Source organism: Aotus nancymaae, unplaced genomic scaffold (genome assembly GCF_030222135.1).
Source record: "Aotus nancymaae isolate 86718 unplaced genomic scaffold, 86718_ANA_hifiasm-v0.15.2.pri h1tg000131l, whole genome shotgun sequence".
Taxonomy (NCBI): domain Eukaryota; kingdom Metazoa; phylum Chordata; class Mammalia; order Primates; family Aotidae; genus Aotus; species Aotus nancymaae.
In genome coordinates this window covers 8,786,214-8,805,840 of record NW_026988546.1, presented here as the reverse complement: position 1 = coordinate 8,805,840, position 19,627 = coordinate 8,786,214, and the positions used below count along the sequence as shown (strand labels likewise).

Below are 19,627 nucleotides of genomic sequence, written 5' to 3'. Positions count from 1 at the left end.
GTTCCTTAGCTCATGCCACATCCCTCTGACTTCTGCTTTCCTAACCACATCTTCTCTGAGTCTGACTCTCCTACTCCCTCTCATAAGGGCTCTTGAGATTATATCAAGGCCATCCAGATAATCCAATGGAATCTCCCCATCTCAGGATCTTCACCTAATTACATCCACAAAGTCTCTTTAGCCGTGTAAGGTAACAAATTAGCAGGTTCCAGGGATTAGAATGTGGACATCTTTGGGGACATCTTTGAGGCCATTATTGAGCCCCTACCAGGTGCTTGCATTCTCCTCCCCTAAACTGTATCCTCAACTAAGCGCATGGCCCAGATGCGCATGGCCTCTGCTGCTTGCACGCAGTTGAGTGACAGAAACTAGCGAGAACTCTGTCACACTGGCTTGATATGAAATCTTGGAACCTCTTCCAGCTGGTAAAGCAACTGGAAGAACAGGCTAGAAAGTGGCATCTGTCCCAGTAAGCCAATATCGGGCATCTCGCCAGCACTCCCCCAGATATAAATCACTCATTACCCACATTTCTGAAAATCTTCATCTTTCATATTTTGGCCTAATTTCTCTTTAACTAGACTTTAAAAAGTTGCAATCCCAGCACTTTGAGAGGCTGAGGCAGGTAGATCACAAAGTCAGGAGTTAGAGACCAGTCTAACCAACGTAGTGAAACTCTGTCTTTACTAAAAATACAAAAAATTAGCTAAGTGTGGTGGTAGGTGCCTGTAATCTCAGCTTCTTGGGAGGGTGAGGCAGGAGAATCACTTGAACCCAGGAGGCAGAGGTTGTAGTGAGCTTAGATCGTGCCACTGCATTCCAGCCTGGGTGACAGTGTAAGACTCCACTTCAAAAAAAAAAAAAAAAAGTAAAATTTGTCCAATACAAACTAAAAAAAAAAAAAGGCATGTATACAGAAACACACACTTACGAGCCTTTCAAAAATGCTGCTATTTTAGGTACTTCATGTAGTGGAAAAAAATGTTGCCAGGTAGAAAATTTGTAATAAGAGTAATTTATAATGGCCATATTACTTTTTAAAATTCTCTAATCCTATACAAAAGATACTTCAAAAGGGTTTTATTATAAAGCACCTAAACTTACAGACAAATATGGAAAGTAATGAACACCAAAGTACCCACCACCCAGCCTTATCCCGTCACTTGTATTTTTTAAAACAAAACGTCAGCTACAGAGATAATTCCTCATACTAACCCCATTCCGTTCTCTCCCTCTTGAGCTGTTTTGAATCATTCAAAAATGTAATTTTAAAAGGCTGACAAGGAGAGTTTTCCTAAATGTTCTAAACATTTTCCTCTGAAATTATGTTCATATCATTCATTGGGCAAAAAGTAAATGATACAGGCAAAAAGTAATCTCCAGTTAGATTAACTGGAGATTACTTTTTGCCTGTATCATTTACTTTTTGCCCAATGAACAGTTCAGACATGGTTAAATGAGCAATGTAACAGTGTCTATTTAGAAACAATTAAAATGTAACTTTGGTGTATGAATAAAAAAGGAATTAATTTAACATGATTGTCCATGGGATCATTTTCCATTGCTTTGTATCCTTAACACGATACCAAGAATATGCTCATGGTAGCCAGACCCCTTGTTGTAACTCAGTGCAGTTTCCTACTGGCCTCAGTGAGACACTGAAGAGAAAGAAAGGACACCCTGGGTGGGTATCATAGGCTCCAGCATCCTGTGGTGTCCTGTTCAGGAAGTGTGTGCGTGTCTGTGGCACTGAGGCTCCTGAGGGGCTGGGGGAAACATTCCCAGTGTTCCCATTCTGATCCGCCATGTACAACTTGAGTCACCTGGTCCCTCAAACAAAGGTCTGGAGGTGTCTTTATTGCAAAGAGTTTTTTTGTTGCCATGTACTCTGATCTGAAGTCAAACCACCTCACCTTCAATAACATCAGAAGTTATCCCTTCCACTAGAGTGGTACAGGCAAAACAATCTCTTAGGGATAGAAAGAATGAAATCATCTCTGCCCACTCCATCAGGTCAACTTCTAGAACCGATAGTCATCACCCTCACAGTATATATGAGTCTCCATGTCTCTAAAAGAATCACAAAAAACTTACAGAGCTGGAGAATGGTGCAAGATAGTATCAGACTGTCCTTGGCCTTACTGGGTTTGAAGTATGTGGCCAGGATAGTCCTTGGGTACAATGTCACATCACAGCATTATCACAGTGCCACCACACTAGCAAGAAAGAAGATTTCTTCCTTCATCACATGAACACATGAGGATTTCATACCTAAAGTCCACAGCCTCACATCCCCATTCTGTGACATCAATATGAGACTGTCACCAACAAAAATAACAGCAAAAATGGACTCTTAATGTTCTAGAAAATTCTGGTTAAGTTTCTTAATTCTAAAGTGTAAAAATAAAACTATTATCCTTCAATATTAATACAGTGCCACTTTTATTAGCTCATGTTTTTGAATCAACTTCCCCACCCCCCACCTTTCCATGCGTGTCTCTCTAAATTCTTAAATTTCCATACCTAGTTAATATGATTTTGTGAAGTGCAATTTAACATCAACTAACATTTTCTGAGCATCCATTCTGAGAAAAATTCTGTGCTGGGATCTAGGAAGATGAAAGCAAGTAAGACCCAATTTCTGCCTTCAAGAGTTCACAGTCTAAGGGTAGAAACAGACACAAAGAGATCATTGGAACACAACACTGTATGTGCTAGAATGAGGAAAGGGAAGATGCTATGGATGTGCAGGAAAGCAAAGGGTGACTTCTGCCACAAAAGAGGACATTTGAGCAACATCTTCATGGATAAGCTCACCTATCAGGAAAAGAGGACATGAGTAATTCAGGGAAAAGCAGCAGCCATATCAAAGGCATAAAAGAAATAAACAGGGTGGTGCATTCAGGAAACCACCAAATGATTTCGTTAGCTGGAGGAGGGAAAGTTGAAAGCGTTGAGATGAGGATGAAAGAGGTTAGGGTTCAATGACACTGCTATACTTAATGTTTAGGAGTTCAACATCATAGGCTGGAAAGAAAAATGAGAAATTATAATTTCAATCACATAACTAATGTCTGTCTCCCCAAACTGGACGCTCCTTGAGGAAAAAGAAAAGTGTTGCCTTGATTAGCATAGTGTCTGGCATGTATTTTGTATCAATGACTACATGGATGAATCTTTAATAGGAATGGTGATGCAATAGGCATATATTTTCTCTATATCTATTGCCCATTTCACATCCCGAAGCATGCCCAGATTTTGACAGGTCTTAGGTACCATTCTGTGGGACAGTGTGGAGGTGAGGCATGCACAGAATTCACAGATGCACCCTGCTATGTTATTATCTTGCCCCACTTTAACATAAATATATGGCGATCATCACCAGTTTAGAGATAGAGATGGGTGAGCACTATAATTAGTGGTTTTCACCTACACCAGCAATTGAGGTTTTCTTTATCAGTATATCAATCAAAATACACTGTAGGAAAGTTCAGGCCAGCTAATAGACATTATCTCAAAAAGAGTTTTCCCCGACCCCGGGGAGGGTGGGGTGGAAATAGACTTTCCTTTCTATTTAAATGATTTGTCATCTGACTATTTTCTGAATAGAAAATTCTAACAGATACTTTTTTTTCTGTATTACTCCATGACTCCATTATTAACCTGTTTTCTACAGATATTTATTTCTTTTCTACCAGAATGTATGCTTCGAGACGATGGACTAATGCTTAGCATGGTCTGTGTCTACAGTGGCACCAAGTACAAGTTCAATTAATGCTGGCTAAGTCTAGTTTAATGAAGATCCAGAGTGCTTTATCTACAATCTGAACTGTGTAGAATTAAACAATTAACTCATAAATTTATCACACTCAGCTAAAGCCTTAAATACCTCCTAAAAAAAGTCAAAAACACTCCACTCCACAGCCTAAAGTTAAAAAAAAAAGCCCTTCGTACACCTGCAAACCATTAAAAAATATACATCTGCTTTTCCAACAAAATCCTCAAAGAAGTAACTCCTCATAAGTCTAACTTATCCTGGCATTAATAAAACTATAACCCTCAACTTTGCTATCCCTCAAATAATAAAAAAACTTGGTGCTGGTATTTAAAAAGTTACTACTTCTATTCAGTTACTATAAGCTATCTCAGAAGTTAATTAATAACAAAAAAAGGTTGCTAATTCTCTTTGCAAAAGGCAGCCGTCTCTGCAAACCAGCTTAACTCTTCAGCTGCCATAACTTTAAAATAAAAGGGCCCTAAATCTGCTAACAACAGAAAGAAGAAAAACCTGTTTCTTTCTAAAAGGAAAAATAAAAAATGCTGCTAAAATTTTGTAAAACAGTTAAGTGTTATTTTAAATATAAAACTCAAAAATCAATCAAAAAATAGGGCTAAAAACCTTCAAAAACCTGGCTCTGTTCTCCCTAGCCTGGTTTATAACTCTGGGCCTCTCATCTTTACCACCTGGTCATATTCATTTCTTATAAAACCATAAGGTCACAATTAATCCTGCTGCTAAAACCCCAAATGTCCTTGGCTCATAAGCTCTATCGTAAACCTGTAAATCAACCTGCACCCCTAAAAGGCTCCCCTCTAAAAAAAACCTCAACTACAGGGCCCCTTCAACGCCCCATTTCAGCAGAAAGTAGTTAAAAAGAATCAATGCCCCTATTCCAACAAAATTTAAATTTTCCTGTTCAAAGGCGGGAATGAGGGAATGTGTTCTCTTTCTGGGTCCATGAAGGGGCGTAGTTTTAAGGGCAAGAATTTCCCAGCGCCAGGCCCCCCTCCCATCTCTCTCCATCCGGGAGATTTAACGGTTTATGTTTGAATTTCGCGTGCCTGAGAAGAAACTAAAAGTCAGTCACTCCAGCGGAAGTTCTAAGGAACACCTTTCATTGGCCCAGGGTCTTGGAGAGCGTGAGGGCTCCTCCCAGGATAAAAGTCCGTGTCCACACACCTCACCGGATTTTCCCCCCTGGAATCCCCTTCTACACTCTTCATGGAAAGTCATGGAAGTCTTTCTCTCCTTCTCCTTTCCTTCTCTTTTCTCTACCTAAATAAAACCACCTTACAACAACACTTCTTGGGTCTGATATTTTACTTTTACGAGCATACAACTAACTGCAGTGGTCCCATTGCTTATTCTTTAAGAAATTGGAGGCCAAGAACCCACAGTATTCTCTCGGGGGAGCTGTGCCTCACCAGCACCCCCCAAAAAATCTGGTTACAGTCTTGCTCCCGTTCTATATGATTTTCAAAAGTATGAATTCAATTGCAGGAAAATATAGCCCAAATAATATCTGTATATTCTCAATTAAGGCTTTGCCAAATATGAAAGCCTATCCCACTAATCAATGCTAAGCATATGCAACAATGAAGACCAATTAAAAAGTTTTTTCTGTATTGATTAAAGCCAGGTCTTGTGGTGACTCAGGGCACATTGCATGCTCTCAGAATAAAGTACTCGCTCAAGTGAAGTAAATTAAATTATTCCAGAGCACGAATGTACTATACAGTGAATTGCTTCTTCCAGAAAACCTGACAACCAAAAGAAACAGAGTTTGATATATGAGAAAATGCAAACAAAAATTGTTTTTAAAACAGGATCCAATCATAAAAACTGAACAATCTTTTTTAAAATATCAAAAATGAAATAGAGTAAATTGAAATTGTCATAAATCCTGGATTAATCAGGAAGCTTTGTCCATTGCATAAATTCTCTGCATCTTTTTTTCTCCTGTATAACTGCTTTCAGTTCAATTCAACTAATATTTATAGATAACCTATTGGCAGCTAAAGCAACTGTGGTTATGTGGAGAGAGAACACCAAAGGATCACAACTCAGCATCAACAGCGTCATGAAGCACAGGCGTCAAGGGTCCCACGGAGTCTACCCACTTTAGCTGGGGAGTGTTAAGAAGAGCCTCAGAGAGGCAGGAAGATTTGACCAACATTTTGGTGATGGAATTAAGGTTTTCCAGGTGGAGGACTCCCGGCCTATGTTGGAGGTGGGCCACAAGTGGGGACTGGATATGAGAAACCTGCATGCAACAATCCTGCATCAGATATATACACAGAATGATTTGTAGTTCTACATGAGTCCTAGAAACATCCGCATGAGTTACTGCTTTCCGGAAGTTCTTACAGGTCCTAGCATGTATATTAGAGCAGTATGGTTGGTGGACCACGTGTAAATGTTGGAAAACTGCAAATGCCTCTGCCCCATCTAAGACCTATATCAGAATCTCTGGCCGAGGCCTGGGATTCTGTCCATGTAATGACATTTCCAGGTGACTCCTAAATACATTAACATTTAAGACAGCAAGTGGGAGAATAGGCAAAGGGTTCAGAAGAGGAAGGAGAAATGAGAAAAAAAGAGCTGAAGTTTGAGTCATTTTATTTAAAATTGTATTGGAGGATGAGCATAAGGGTTAACATGGGATTTGAGGAATAATTTGGATTTAACTACATTTGCCAACTATTCTTCCTTCCTGTCTCTCAATTTTTATGACTTGGATCTAAGTGCAGGTCCCTGTGTTCTCTTGCCTAGACTGGTTAGTGTGCAGGCATCTTCACACAGTTTTTTTCCTGCCCGAGTCTTTACCTAGGCACCTTATCCCTGCTGACAGCAGCGTTTCCTGATCCTCCTCCTTAATCAAGGATTCCTCAGCTCTAGGGCAGCCAGTCAGTCTGGGGTTGTGACCTACAGCTTTCACCCAGAGTACCATGAAAACTTTATCAGTTGTAAGTGTCAAGGTATAAAGAAGTTCTGGAAGCACTATGATCATGTATTTATCATAAAACAGAAATACAATTGTATCACTTCTCCTTAAAGATTCCAAAGGCTCCCACCTGCCTATAGCACACAACAGGTCAGGCAAGACTGGGCCCCCCTCCTCACCAATCTGGAGTTCAGTTCACCTTGGAGCCTTCAAATACACCTCTGCCTCTACCCAGAATGTCCCTCTCTTCATCACTGAGGCTTCAACCCAAGCATCAACATCATTCCCATCCCACTATACTGTACTATAAAGGATCCAGCTTTCCTTGCTAACTTGTAGTCAGCCCAGATTGGGATGGTGGTCTCACTCAAAGTGAGTTTAAGTTCACTGCCTTCTTCTGGTAACAAACTTTACTTCTAATGTCACAGGGCTGGTCACGTGAAACAGTCTGATCCCATGACAGTTCTTCAAATCCCTGGGTCAATCACAGTGCTTGCTCTGAATTGTTTTCCAACAGAACCCGGCAGGATAGATTTCACTTTACTCTTCAGTGACAGAGTTGTGGAGATACAAAGGCTGATTTGTCTGTGACCCTGGTTCCATGCTTTGGAGAGGGCTAACCTATGAGAAGGAAGCCTTCTCACGAAGGGACACAAAGTTGACAGAGAGAAATGCTTAGGCAGACATAGGAGTCCCTTGTCCCATCACCTTAAGGCCAAATCCCACCTGTCCTCTCAAAGATGTATTTATTCACATGATTCAGGAAATCACTCCTTTCTGGCTGAACCTGGTTGGAGTTTGGCTTCCTTCATTAACACAGAGCTTCTTTCTACTGTTTCAGCCGGGCTCCTGGCTACAAAGATGTCAAGTGACTCAAGGTACGTCAAATAATGGGGGATTAACTGTGAGGACACATGTGGAAAGACAGAATCGGGGCCACTTGGCCAGGTCCCCTGGGAATACTGACAAAGTCAGACCTCATGTGTGATTGTGGTAAGGGAAAGTGGCAGCTGCAGGAGCGAGTACACAAGAGAAATGCCACAGCATCAAGAGGAGCTTCAGGCAGCCTCTCCCCACCCCAGAAGCCAACACAGGAGGACCTGAGGTTCACACATCCTCCTCTGTCCAGAGAATTGCTGAGCAGTAAACTGAGGTTTGTTCAAGCAAGGAGAAACTTCTCCTTGGGACATGTATCATGTCAAGGAAGAGTCAACCTTGACCTCCACAGCTGTAGTCCCGGCTCTAACCTCCTCATGAAGGGGCTGAAACACTAATTTAATCCATGTTTCCAAGTGTGTCATACTCAGAAGTACTAGCTGGGTGGTAAGTGTACATTTCCTTTCAGTTTTTCTGAAACAATTTTCATTAAAAAAGAAAAGGTAATTATTTCTCAGCAATTATACATTTCTGACTTATTATCCTGTTTTATATTTTGGCCTACACTTACCAGAAAGTAACATTATTTCCTACAATATTCTTGAAATATAGGCCAGCAGGGCTATCGTAATTTTTAAAAAATAAACATAAAGAACAGTCAAGATGGAGGCAGCAAACCACATTGCCATGTATGTACCTATGCCGCAATCCTGCATGATCTGCACATGTACCCCAGAACCTAAAGTACAATAAAAGAAAAGAAAGAACAGTCCAGAAATAGTCCAAAAGGCAAAGTGATAGCAGCATTTTCAGTTATGCAAAAATATCCACCCTTCAAATAGATCTCGAAGAATCAGTTCTTAATTCGGGAGCAAATTGTTAAAGTTCTGTGTAATTTAAAGTTAGCAAGCAAATACCAAGTTTTTCCTTGTCTAAAGAGTTCCCAATATACCTCTAAAATCTACCCTGTTATCTGTAGTGAAGGAGAAAAGCAATGGTATGATTCATCCTAATAACAAGTAAAGCAATATCAATATTCTTTTTAGCTAAATATCATTCTAAGAATGCAGTGAATTGATTTTCATAAGCCAATCAAGTACAGCACCTATTGGACTTTTTATGCATTGTATCAATTTTTCCTAGAAAACAAACTTTTCTGCTTGTGTTTCACTTAAACTTATATTACTATTCCTTGAGTACCCGATATATTAATTTTTCCTTTAGTACCCTGACCGCTTGATAAACACCAGAAGACACTAAGACACATGTGACAAGTTGAGGGAAGACTGACTAGCTTCATAATCTATCCCTGATAATCTTCAGGAATGGAATAGATAGTCTTACTTAGAATGAGTTTTGTTTGTTTGATTTATTTTGCCTCCATCAAAAATCAATGTCTTTTGAGATTAGCTAAAATAAAGACCTACAGACTCTAATATAGAGGCTCTATTGATCTTCAGTCAGTCTGCAGAGTAAATACAAATAAAAGCTGACTTGAAAATAATGTCTTTAATGGTGTTTTACCCCTAAGAAGATGAGGCAAGAAAATATAATATTTTGAATACTGAATATTGTATAAGTTTACAACTTCAATTTGATATATATATATATATAAAATCTCAACCCAGGGAATCTGTTTTAAAGTATGTTTCTCATTCCTGCAGGAGTCATAACCTTCCCTCCCACTTTAGATTTTGAGGATGTTTATATCAAAATCCCCAAATGTGGACCTAGGGAAACATTTTTGTTTTTCATAAGGTGGCTTTAATATCTTAATTATCACAAGCCATTTCACAAGAACCTCCAACTTCCCTTCAGTCTCTCCTTCCTTATATTCTTTCTAAACTTCCTCATTCTCAAAGAAATATTCTTTATAAAGAGCACAGTTACCATCAAATCTTCCCATCTTTTCATGGCCTGTTTTTTTTTTACTCCATCAAAAGGAATAAAACATATGTCACCAAGTCTTCAAATACCCAAGTAGCAAACACTTAAGTGGTAAGCACTTCAGAACAGTGTCTAATAGGAATCACAGGAGCTGTATATGTAACCTGCCGGTTCCTAGTATTCACAGTGAAAGACATGAAAAGAAACTGAAGTTAATTTTCAGACTATATTTATGTAACTCAACATGTCGAATACATTGTCATTTCAACATCAAATCAGTATAGAAGTTACTAATGAGATCCTCTAGAATCCTTTTTTTCCTACTCAGTCTTAAAAATCTGCTGGTTTTTTTTTTTTGTTTTTTTTTTCTGAGATGAAGTCTCACTCTGTCACCCAGGCTGGAGTGCAGTGGTGCAATCTCAGCTTACTGCAACCTCCACCTCCCAGGTTCAAGCGATTATCCTGCCTCAGCCTTCCGAGTAGCAGCTGGGATTACTGGCATCCACCACCATGCCTGTCCTATTTTTGTGTTTTTAGTAGAGATGGGATTTTGCCATGTTGGCCAGGCTGGTCTCAAGCTCCTAACCTCAAGTGATCTGCTCGCCTTGGCCTCCCAAAGTGCTGAGATTACAGGCATGAGCCACCGTGCCCAGCCTCTGCTGTGTATTTTAAACTTACAACACAACTCAGTTCTACTTACAAGTACTCAGAGGCCACACGTGGCTGGTGGCCACCCTGTTCGACCCAGGAAAGAAGTGACAGCCTACTATTTTTGTTCCTGAGGGAGGAACAAAAATACTTTGTTTCTTTCTGGGGTTGAATCTACTAAATTAAACAGTTTAAACCATAAAAATAAATACAAATAATTTCATGAATTGTTTACATTTCTCTAGGTTAAGGCTTATAATTTCCAATTCCTTTTTGTCTTTACTAGTCTTATCCTATAGTTAGGCAAAGTTATACAATGGAAAATAAAAACTCTTTGTTTCTTTCTTTGTTTTTACTTTTCCCTGAATATGTCCAAGAAATTAAGGGGTATATGCTTTGTTTTCATATCACTTTATTTCTAACATCATTTTACTACCTTTCCTCCTTCCACCCCAGGCTTATTTATGTTTGGAGTGGTCATACCAGATTTTAAAGTGGTCAGTCTTTGCCAGTCAGAGCTATCAGTGAAAGCACACACCATAATTAAAAGTAAAACTATTGTTTGTCAAGGCAATGACCCAGTGAGAAGAAACAGGGAGCCAGAGATCTAAGGCTCACGTCTTGGTTCCCCCATTCTTTCTCTGCAAACTCTCTTCCTGCTCTTCTTCACAATTCAAGACGCTGACTTGAGGGTCAATTGGCATTGTGTTTGAAAGCATGTTATAAACATGATGCATCATATAATGTTTTATGAATGTCCTACAATGTCGTGTGTTTATTAATTTTAATCTTTGTGGACACAAACATGTTGAACTGGTTATTCTGGCATGAAGGGCTGTGGTTTAACACCCTTGGATCTTGGATAGTCTCCTAAATACTATAAAGTGTGGGTAAACCAAGAGGAACTAGAATAGGCCAAAAAAAGGTATGCTTTCCTATTTTTTCTTCAAAGTTTTAAACAGATGACAATTAACACCTACAAAGAGAAAAAGGACAAAGAGAGAATATGCTCTTCACACTTTCACCAGCGACTACTTCAGTCCAGCAAGCTGGACCTACCCCTGGATTTCATTCCTAAACTTATCATTCTGGAAATTCCTGTTACAAATTTACTCATTTTCAAATTTGCATCAGGATGTACTGTTTCTTTTCTTTCTTGTCCTTCTCCTTCTCCTTCTCCTTCTTCTATTGCACATAAACGGGACTGGCCTGGTACCTGGAGATGCAGAGTCAGGCCTAATTCTCCACTGAGTCATCTGGCAGCCATATTTTGTCCATCTGGGCTTCAATTTGTTTATTCATAAGAATGAGACTAATAATCACTATTTTCTCCTTTCTTTGCAATAATGCTGCTAGAATAATTAACAATAAATAGAAAATACTTAGAAAGTATCCTTAAGGAAAGAAAGGAATTATTAATCCATCAAAACAGAACTGAAAAACACTGGGCACTTACTCTCCTATCTGAAGGAGGAGTTAGCCATTTTCAAAACTTGCTGCTGTGGAGGCCAAGCACGCCCCTCCCTCTTCAGGTCAGTGTGTTTCCAATGTCCCACTTATTAGAGCCCAGGGGATTGTGTGGGATAGAACAGGAGGATCAGAAAGGAGCCTGAAGTTCAAAAGGGGATTACAAACTTCGACTTAAGTTGATTTCTGTAATGGCCCTGAATTTTAGTGATCAATTTATCCAACCGTTAGTGTCCTTGGGTAAAGAAAGTAAAATGAGGTCAAATACACCGTTGTCCATAGGACTCAACAGTGCTTTGACTGTAAGCAATTTCTGAATATAAAGTTCAGAACACATGAGTCAAGGCAAGAACTTCTAAAATCAATAATTATTAGTCACCTCTCATCCCCTGCTATAGTGCTTTGATAATCAAACGTGTCCACTGCTATTGATATGTGAAGTTTCTGGTTTAAGAGACTATGGAAATGTTCCCTTAACTGTAGTTCTGGTGCTGTGGAAACTGAACCACACACGTGTATGCACACACAGGCATATGCACACACATGCATACACACACACACATTTCCCTATTGCAACAATTTATTCCACTATAGAAATGAGTAGAATAATATTAGAAAATAGGGAATTGCATCTACCCTGTTAGCGTTTGCATCTAAAACCCTTCTGAACGTATAATTAAAAAATAAGCATAAATCATTTTTTAACATTAAATTAGGTTTTGGAGTATTAGGAAGACCACAAAAGGAAAACCAAATCTAAGAATGCTCAGAAGACATCTCTCCAAATATTTTGTAAGATGAAATAAGACTTCACCTCGTATTATTTAATTTACTTGTCAGTAAAAAGCCTGTAAAACCACAGTTTCATGCTAAAGTTAAGTAGCAGCAACAGTAGACTTTATGAACACCCAAGGTACATTGCTTCTGGCATCTTTCCAAAGAAATCAAGATACTGAAATCCTGTTCCGTGCTTTCCTCTAAAGTTTCCTTGCATTTTTAACCCAAACCAAAAGCTTCTGTTACTCATAAGATTGTTTCTTTTTCATTAGATTCATCTAGTAACTACCTGCACATTAAGTAAGTGACATCCTTCTAGAACAGGCTGCCCAAGAGGCAACAAAGCTAATGTAGAGGGTTAGAGGCTCTGAAAGGCAATACGAAGAGGGAAGGAGAAGGAAGGATGGATGGAGGAAGGCAAAGGAGGGTGAGATGTCAGATAGCAGGCAAAACTCAGGAAGGCCAAGTTTCACAACTGGTTTACAAATCATTCCACAGGCAGTTTAACTTCTCTCCCTGCCCAGCAGCTGCCTGTCCTCTCTGCCTAGTTTCCTTTCTCAGGAGCTGCCTATTTCTCTTAAGATAACAAGGGAAAGTACCGAGCATTCCCAGTACATCAGGTGCGTTTACTCCCATTAACCTTAAAATTGGCTTATAAATGGCAAAAGAGAGAGTGCAATTAGCATAAAGTATGATAGGAATTTCTAAACTCAGTACAATTTTAGCCCAGAAAAAACGACTAGTTCTATAAAAGAGGTGTGTATAGATATGCATTTTTAATTGCATCATTATGCTGTATCCCCTGGACCGAAGTACATACAGTAATTACAATGTGGAAGTGCACACGGTGCACTCTAGAGAGGGGCGGGGCACGCACATCTGTGATCTACACCATAAGGAAGCAACACACGGTCAGGTTTTGAATGGCATACTAATTACCCCACATTAGAAAAGAGGGTGTCACTTCTGAGAGCAAACACACCCTAATGTGAATCTCTACCTGCATTTGTCATGACAGAATAATGGGTACACATTATAATTTTGATGCAAAAATGTTTACATTACCGATAATATCTTATTTAAGGACCTGTTTATTAGTTTGGTATACTATTTGCAATGACTAGTTTATTTTTTTATTTTTTATTTTTTTGAGACTGAGTCTCACTCTGTTATCTGGGTTGGAGTGCAGTGGTGTGATCGTGGCTCACTGCAACCTCCACTTTCTGGTTCAAGTGATTCTCCTGTCTCAGCCTCCTGAGTAGCTGGGATTACAGGCACGCACCACCATGCCCAGCTAATTTATATATATATTTTTTAGTAGAGGTGGGTTTTCACCATGCTGGCCAGACTGGTCTCAAACTTCTGACTTCAAGTGATCCACCCACCTTGGCCTCCCAAAGGGCTGGGATTATAGGTGTCAGCTGCCCCACCTGGCTAATGACAATATTAGTTCAAATGTAATAAAGAAATTTCCTCTCAACTGTCAAATCTTCACTTTGAAGTTGGAAACAAAGGTTACGATTTTCATTGGCCCACAAACCACAACACAGAATTACTTGTGCTATTTATCAGGAATATGTGGCCCTATTTGTCTCTTACTTCTGAATTACTGGCATATGTAAACCTGTGATTTCATTTTCACAAGAGGTCAGTGACTTGATATAGCATAGGCCTTCCAACCCTTCCATCACCAACACTGGAGATCCACCAGGATTCCCACCCCATCCAATTCTCCAACTCTCCCCCCAATATGCTGGATCTTTAAGGACCCCAAATCCTGCCTGTGAACATCTGGCAAACTGTCACATTTACATAGCTCCTTTGTGAGTTCTAGAACAGTTACATACACTCAGACTTGCAATGCAATTCAAGGTTCTCATACCCCGACTCTTGCTAGAGCAACATTGCTGGAAACTAGATACTAAGTCCTGCTCCAACACTCTTTTTAGAGACCTTGTAACTAGCTGATGATACATTTTCAATGACACTGGCCACAGAAGAGTCAGGAAACTGGAAGTCATACAAATGATATGAATAGCAACCAGGAAGACATGAAACATTTCACTACTGGGTCAAACTGGATTAATGCATTGCTTTATTTAGATTCTCTGTGGAACAGAAAACCACCCAACCTGTGGCTCAGGGCTTTCATGACCACAAGTTCCACTTTCTTTGTGCAGGGCGTCTTCGACTTCCTCCACCATAAACCTAATCTGCTTCTGATGCAGGAGTGCTGACATATGGCAAAAGTCAAACTAGCCCCTAATCAAAGCATCATCTTAATCAGATTGGAAGAGAAAATTGCAGGAAGATCTAGGCTTATGCTTATAGCTGCAAAATTCTAAATATGTATGGCAGGTCCTAGCATTTAGCCTAGTGCATATGGAGCTGTAATACATATTTGTCAAAGTAAAAAAAAATGTAAAAACATTCCATTAATAAGTATTTCTCACTGACCATATACAGGGTCTTACCATAATATAATAGAAGCTTGTTTTTGGAAGCTACAAAAACATCCACATCCAATGAGCAGCCTCCTTCAAAGTCATCTTCCAAAGGCTAAAACAGGATTCAAACTCCATCATTCATCAGCGCATTTGTATAACTTCTCAAAAACTTCCTTCAGAATCAGTTAGTGCATGACACACTAACCAAACCTTTAGTAAACAAATAATCCCTGGCTTTATAAATTTCTTGCTTTATAATCCTACATCTTTATTTAAAAGGCTCAGCTGAAATTGTATGGTCACAACTGTCATTCACTGATTTTGCTTTGAATGACTAAGCTGTTATCCCAAATCAAATCTACCATCCAAAATATTTCTATGACTAAGGTTATGCCAATGAATATACATAAGCCATTCCAGAACTCCAAGAGCAGCCTGGGATGTGACTTTGTTGAAATAAGCTTATAGGCGCCCACAGAGACAACCCTGAATGAGCACCAAACTCATACAATTCTTGGTGCCTGACCAAGATCCACCCCAACAGTTTATTGTCATGTTTTAGGAGACTCAGAAGTATGTTTAAGCAGCTTTCTATCTGAGCAACAGATCATGGTAGCACAAGTTTTGCTGATATATATTTCCATTGCTTTGTAACGAAATGTAAGGAAAATCTATTTTTAATTGTTCTTAAAAGAATAAGAAAACCTAGTGTTTCATATAACTTATTCAACTTTAATATCTTAGCTGAGAATGCATGCATTCAATGAAATGTCATCATCGAGCACTTTTAACAAAGAAATACTTACGCCACGATGCCTGAGAGGTGAAACATTTCAGCTGTTATGTAGGACAAATAACTGTAGAGGAAAACAAAGAGTGGCTCTATCACTCGGATGTTATGTGTGAATCGGGTAGTAAATGCCGCTATAAAGCCCAGGAAGATGCCGATCAGCATCCCACCGATTCCCACAACAAAGAAGTTAGCAATTCCCGCAAACACGTCAATGGTCTCAATGGTTTTCATCTGGCAAAAAGACTTGAACAAGTTGTACAGGACCTGCAGAGAAAAGAAAACACCCTGTCAAGGCCCTTTCCAATTTCCCCATTATCACCCTGGGCACGGACAGATCTACCTGGCCTTCTAATAAGGATATTTCTTCTGTGTACCCAAGTAGGAAAGTGGCAATCATTGTGTATTCATTTGTCTCATATTTTAAAATTGCAGCTTTAAACAAACCAACCAAAAACTTTCAATAAAAGTGAGTTGTCAGGGAATTTATTTCTAAAATTAAGGGAGAGGCAATTTCAAAGTTGTTGCATAACTGACTCCAAAAACATTATTTTTTCCAGATACCATCTGAGAGATTATTTTAAAATATTTGTTTGCCATCTGTCACACCCAGTTTGTGTTACCACTACTTGGGGAGTAGTATGACACTGAGAAAGCTTATCAGTGCTGTTGTGAACACGTTTACCTTACAAAGTCCTATTGTGGAGCCACATGACAGAAGGGACCCACCCTTCAGGACAGGTACCCAAGATGAGGCAGTCATCCTCCCAGGTCACCAGTTCCTCACTCCGCACTCCACCTCTTCTCCCCGCCCACACATAAATGTCTGGTGTAACTGAGAAGACCCAAAGGAATTTTTTTCAAGCAAAGAGGCAGCGGACTCATCTGTGTGTATGTGTGTGTGTGTATGTATGTGTGTGTGTATCTGCTGAAACTTCATACATATTTTGTATATGAAACACTAGGTTTTCTTACTCTTTAAGAACAATTAAAAATAGATTTTTCTTACATTTTGTTACAAAGAAATGGAAATATATATCAGCAAAACTTCATGCTGTAGTCATGAGACTGCTCTGTTGTTTAGTTTAGTGTTTTGTTTTTTTTTCTGAGACAGAGTCTTGCTCTGTTGCCCAGGCTGTAGTGCAGTGTTATGATCTTCCGCTCACTGCAACCTCCGGTTCCCAAGTTCAAGCCATTCTCCTGCCTCAGCCCCCCAAGCAGCTGGGATTAGAGTCAGGTACCACCATGCCCAGCTAATTTTTGTATTTTTAGTAGAGATGGGGTTTCACTATGTTGACCAGGCTGATCTCGAACTCCCGACCTCAAGTGATACACCCACCTCGGCCTCCCAAAGTGCTGGGATTACAGGCATGAGTCACCACATCCAACCTGTTGTTTAGTTCTTTATGTAGTCTTGGTTTAATGAAGCCTTTAAGAATGCCAAGCACTTCATGTCTGCTGAGCAATATGCTTTCAACTTGTGTCCGGGGCCACTGAGCCAACTGAAATGGGAAGTCATGGCTGCAGCCCCACCACTTTCTTTTCACAAAACCAGCGAGTCAAATACCAGCCAAGCAGTTGGGCTGTTTCTTTTTCACTGTGATATTTACAACTCTGGGAGCACCTGGAATCTGTAGGAAAACCGACTGATGAGGACATTAGGGAGAAAGCCTATGCTACATCCTCATGTGGGCTCTGAGAAACTCAAAACTGATCCCATTTGTTCAAGGTCAAATGACACAAAATGCCAGAGGCAATATTATCATCTAGGTCTTCTGACCTCCTGATTAAGTTGTTTAAGGTTCAACCACAGGAGAGTGAAGTCATACTCCCTGCCAAACAGTGTGTGGCCTGGCAAATGCCATCTCACTCTTTCTATGGTCAATTATTTAATACTTATGGTCATCTTTCTACCTCACTTTATGGTCATAGCCTACCATGATATGGGTTTTATATGTTATTCTTTCCTTTTTTCTACTTGATTATAAGCTCCTTGTGATCAATCAACACCTTATTACAATTTACATCTTCCATGTTGCCTAGTAGATGACAATAAATGTCTGCTGGCTTTGAAAAATAGTGGAATAGTCCCTGGAAAACAGTGAACTTTTCCTTCTCCCTAATTGTTGGTGTAACACTAGAGATCATTTGCTATCCTACCACCAAGAAGTGACTTCAGAGAAGAACAAAAGAGACTCATTCTCCTGAACACTTAAATATTTTAAAGCCATCATTATTTGCCAGACAGAGAAGAAAATGACTCCAAGTAGCATCCACTTCCACTTTGGACCTGCTCTCAGCATCGGTTTTCATTCACATCAACATGCCACTGTTACTTCCTAAGACAGGATCAGAGATGTGCTATATATATCCCTTGCCTTCAAACACCCAAAGACAAAAGGGACAGCCACCAGCGTCCTAGAGGAGAGGCGGGTCTCCCAGCCATCCGCTTCTGCATGGACAGCCTCTCTCCAGGGCAACTCGAGCACCACAGTTCTGTCTCCAGCCTGCACCTGGGAGGCTCGTCTCTTCTACACTCTAATCCCACTGCAGCCACCACAAGGCCTACTTCCTTCAAAGGCTGCCGTTCCATTTTCACTCTCAAGATTAAAATCTTAGGCCTCACTTCAGGAAGGCCTAATAGTCTCAAAACACCTGGTACCTGTGTGTGTGTGTGCGTGCATGTGTGTTTTAACTGCTTTCTAACACACTTCAGTTGCAAAGGATTTCACTGTTCCATAAAACACACCATTTTTATTCACTCCTGCTCCGTGTTTACTTTCCTTGTCCTTTCTCTTGCCGGCAACTGTGCCTCTAAACCTAGGGAACCTTTACCTATCTTCCAGAGCACAGCTGAAGCTGCTGTTGCCCCCAGGAGCCCTCCCGGACCTCTCCAGCCTGTGCAAAGACCCTGCCCTCTGACCTCTTGCACCACAGACGATCTCCCAGAACACTCAGCATCTTGTGCTATTGGTGCTGCATCTTGAGTTATTGGTGCTGCGTCTTGAGTGAATGCCTCGTGTCCCCAACAAAATTAGGAATTATTTTAGCACAGAGCTGAGTCTCCTCCTTCTCCTCCCTCTCATCTCCACACCCTAGTCCATCCAATGCCCTGAAGAGTTCTCTGAGGGAAGCCCAGGTGCTCCTTCCACAGGATAATGCGCATCTGCAGCTGGGGCATACCTTCCTAATCCTTACACAGCTATTTTCCTGGCAACTCAGTGCATCACATCTATCAAAGGTACAGCCTGTCTTAAATTCCCCTTCAGACTCTGCAAAGAGTTAAGATGGGTCACAGGCACTGTCTTCTCAGCACACTGGGCCAAAACTCCATTTTGATCCTTCTCCTGTCTGAGATGCCACGGCAGTGTCAGAGCAAATATCTTAGGTAGAAGCGTTACCTTAACAACCAGAAAGCTTTCCACAACCTCCCACTTGTTTTTACGCTGAATCCGATACCTAGTTCATGATCAGCATGAGATAAAATTCTTCTAGTTACAACTGGCCGTAACCACACACTTAGTTCATTCCAGCTAAATCCTTTAATTGTATTACAAGGAAATCTATCCAGAAAAGTGTTTTGGAGTTTAAATTTATATAGGTGTATGTGTTATGTGTATATATTATGTATATGGGCTATGAATGTCTCTAATGAGTGGGTGCAAAGTTGATCTCCCCTTGACACTTGTATTCTTAGATTAAAATGTCAGTGATACCTGTGTATTAAATTCTGTCATGGGCTAATTTGACGGCTCTGATATCTTTCAAATAATGAAAGATATACTGCTTATGATTATTTTAATTTCAAATATATATATTAAAATTAGGATTTATGAACTTTGAACTTTGATTTTAAAAGCACACTCATTCTGTGAAATCATGTAAAGCAAGGATGCGAATTATGCAAATACAATTGTGTATCAGAATGGCTCTGTTCCAGAAAAAAATAATATTCCAGTAATTTCTTCTTATATAGAACATAAAGGGTAATAATTTTGCATACGAAATTT

At 39.9% G+C, this 19,627-nt stretch overlaps 1 protein-coding gene across 1 annotated transcript in view; it reads right to left on the bottom strand.

The window, feature by feature from the left end:
- The window catches only part of SLC9A2 (solute carrier family 9 member A2), a 94,397-nt gene that overhangs the window by 33,684 nt on the left and 41,086 nt on the right, over positions 1 to 19,627 (bottom strand). The window contains exon 3 of the mRNA XM_012471501.3: positions 15,634 to 15,884. Within this exon, the coding sequence (XP_012326924.2) occupies positions 15,634 to 15,884 (251 nt within the window). The remainder of the gene's footprint in view (positions 1 to 15,633; positions 15,885 to 19,627) is intronic.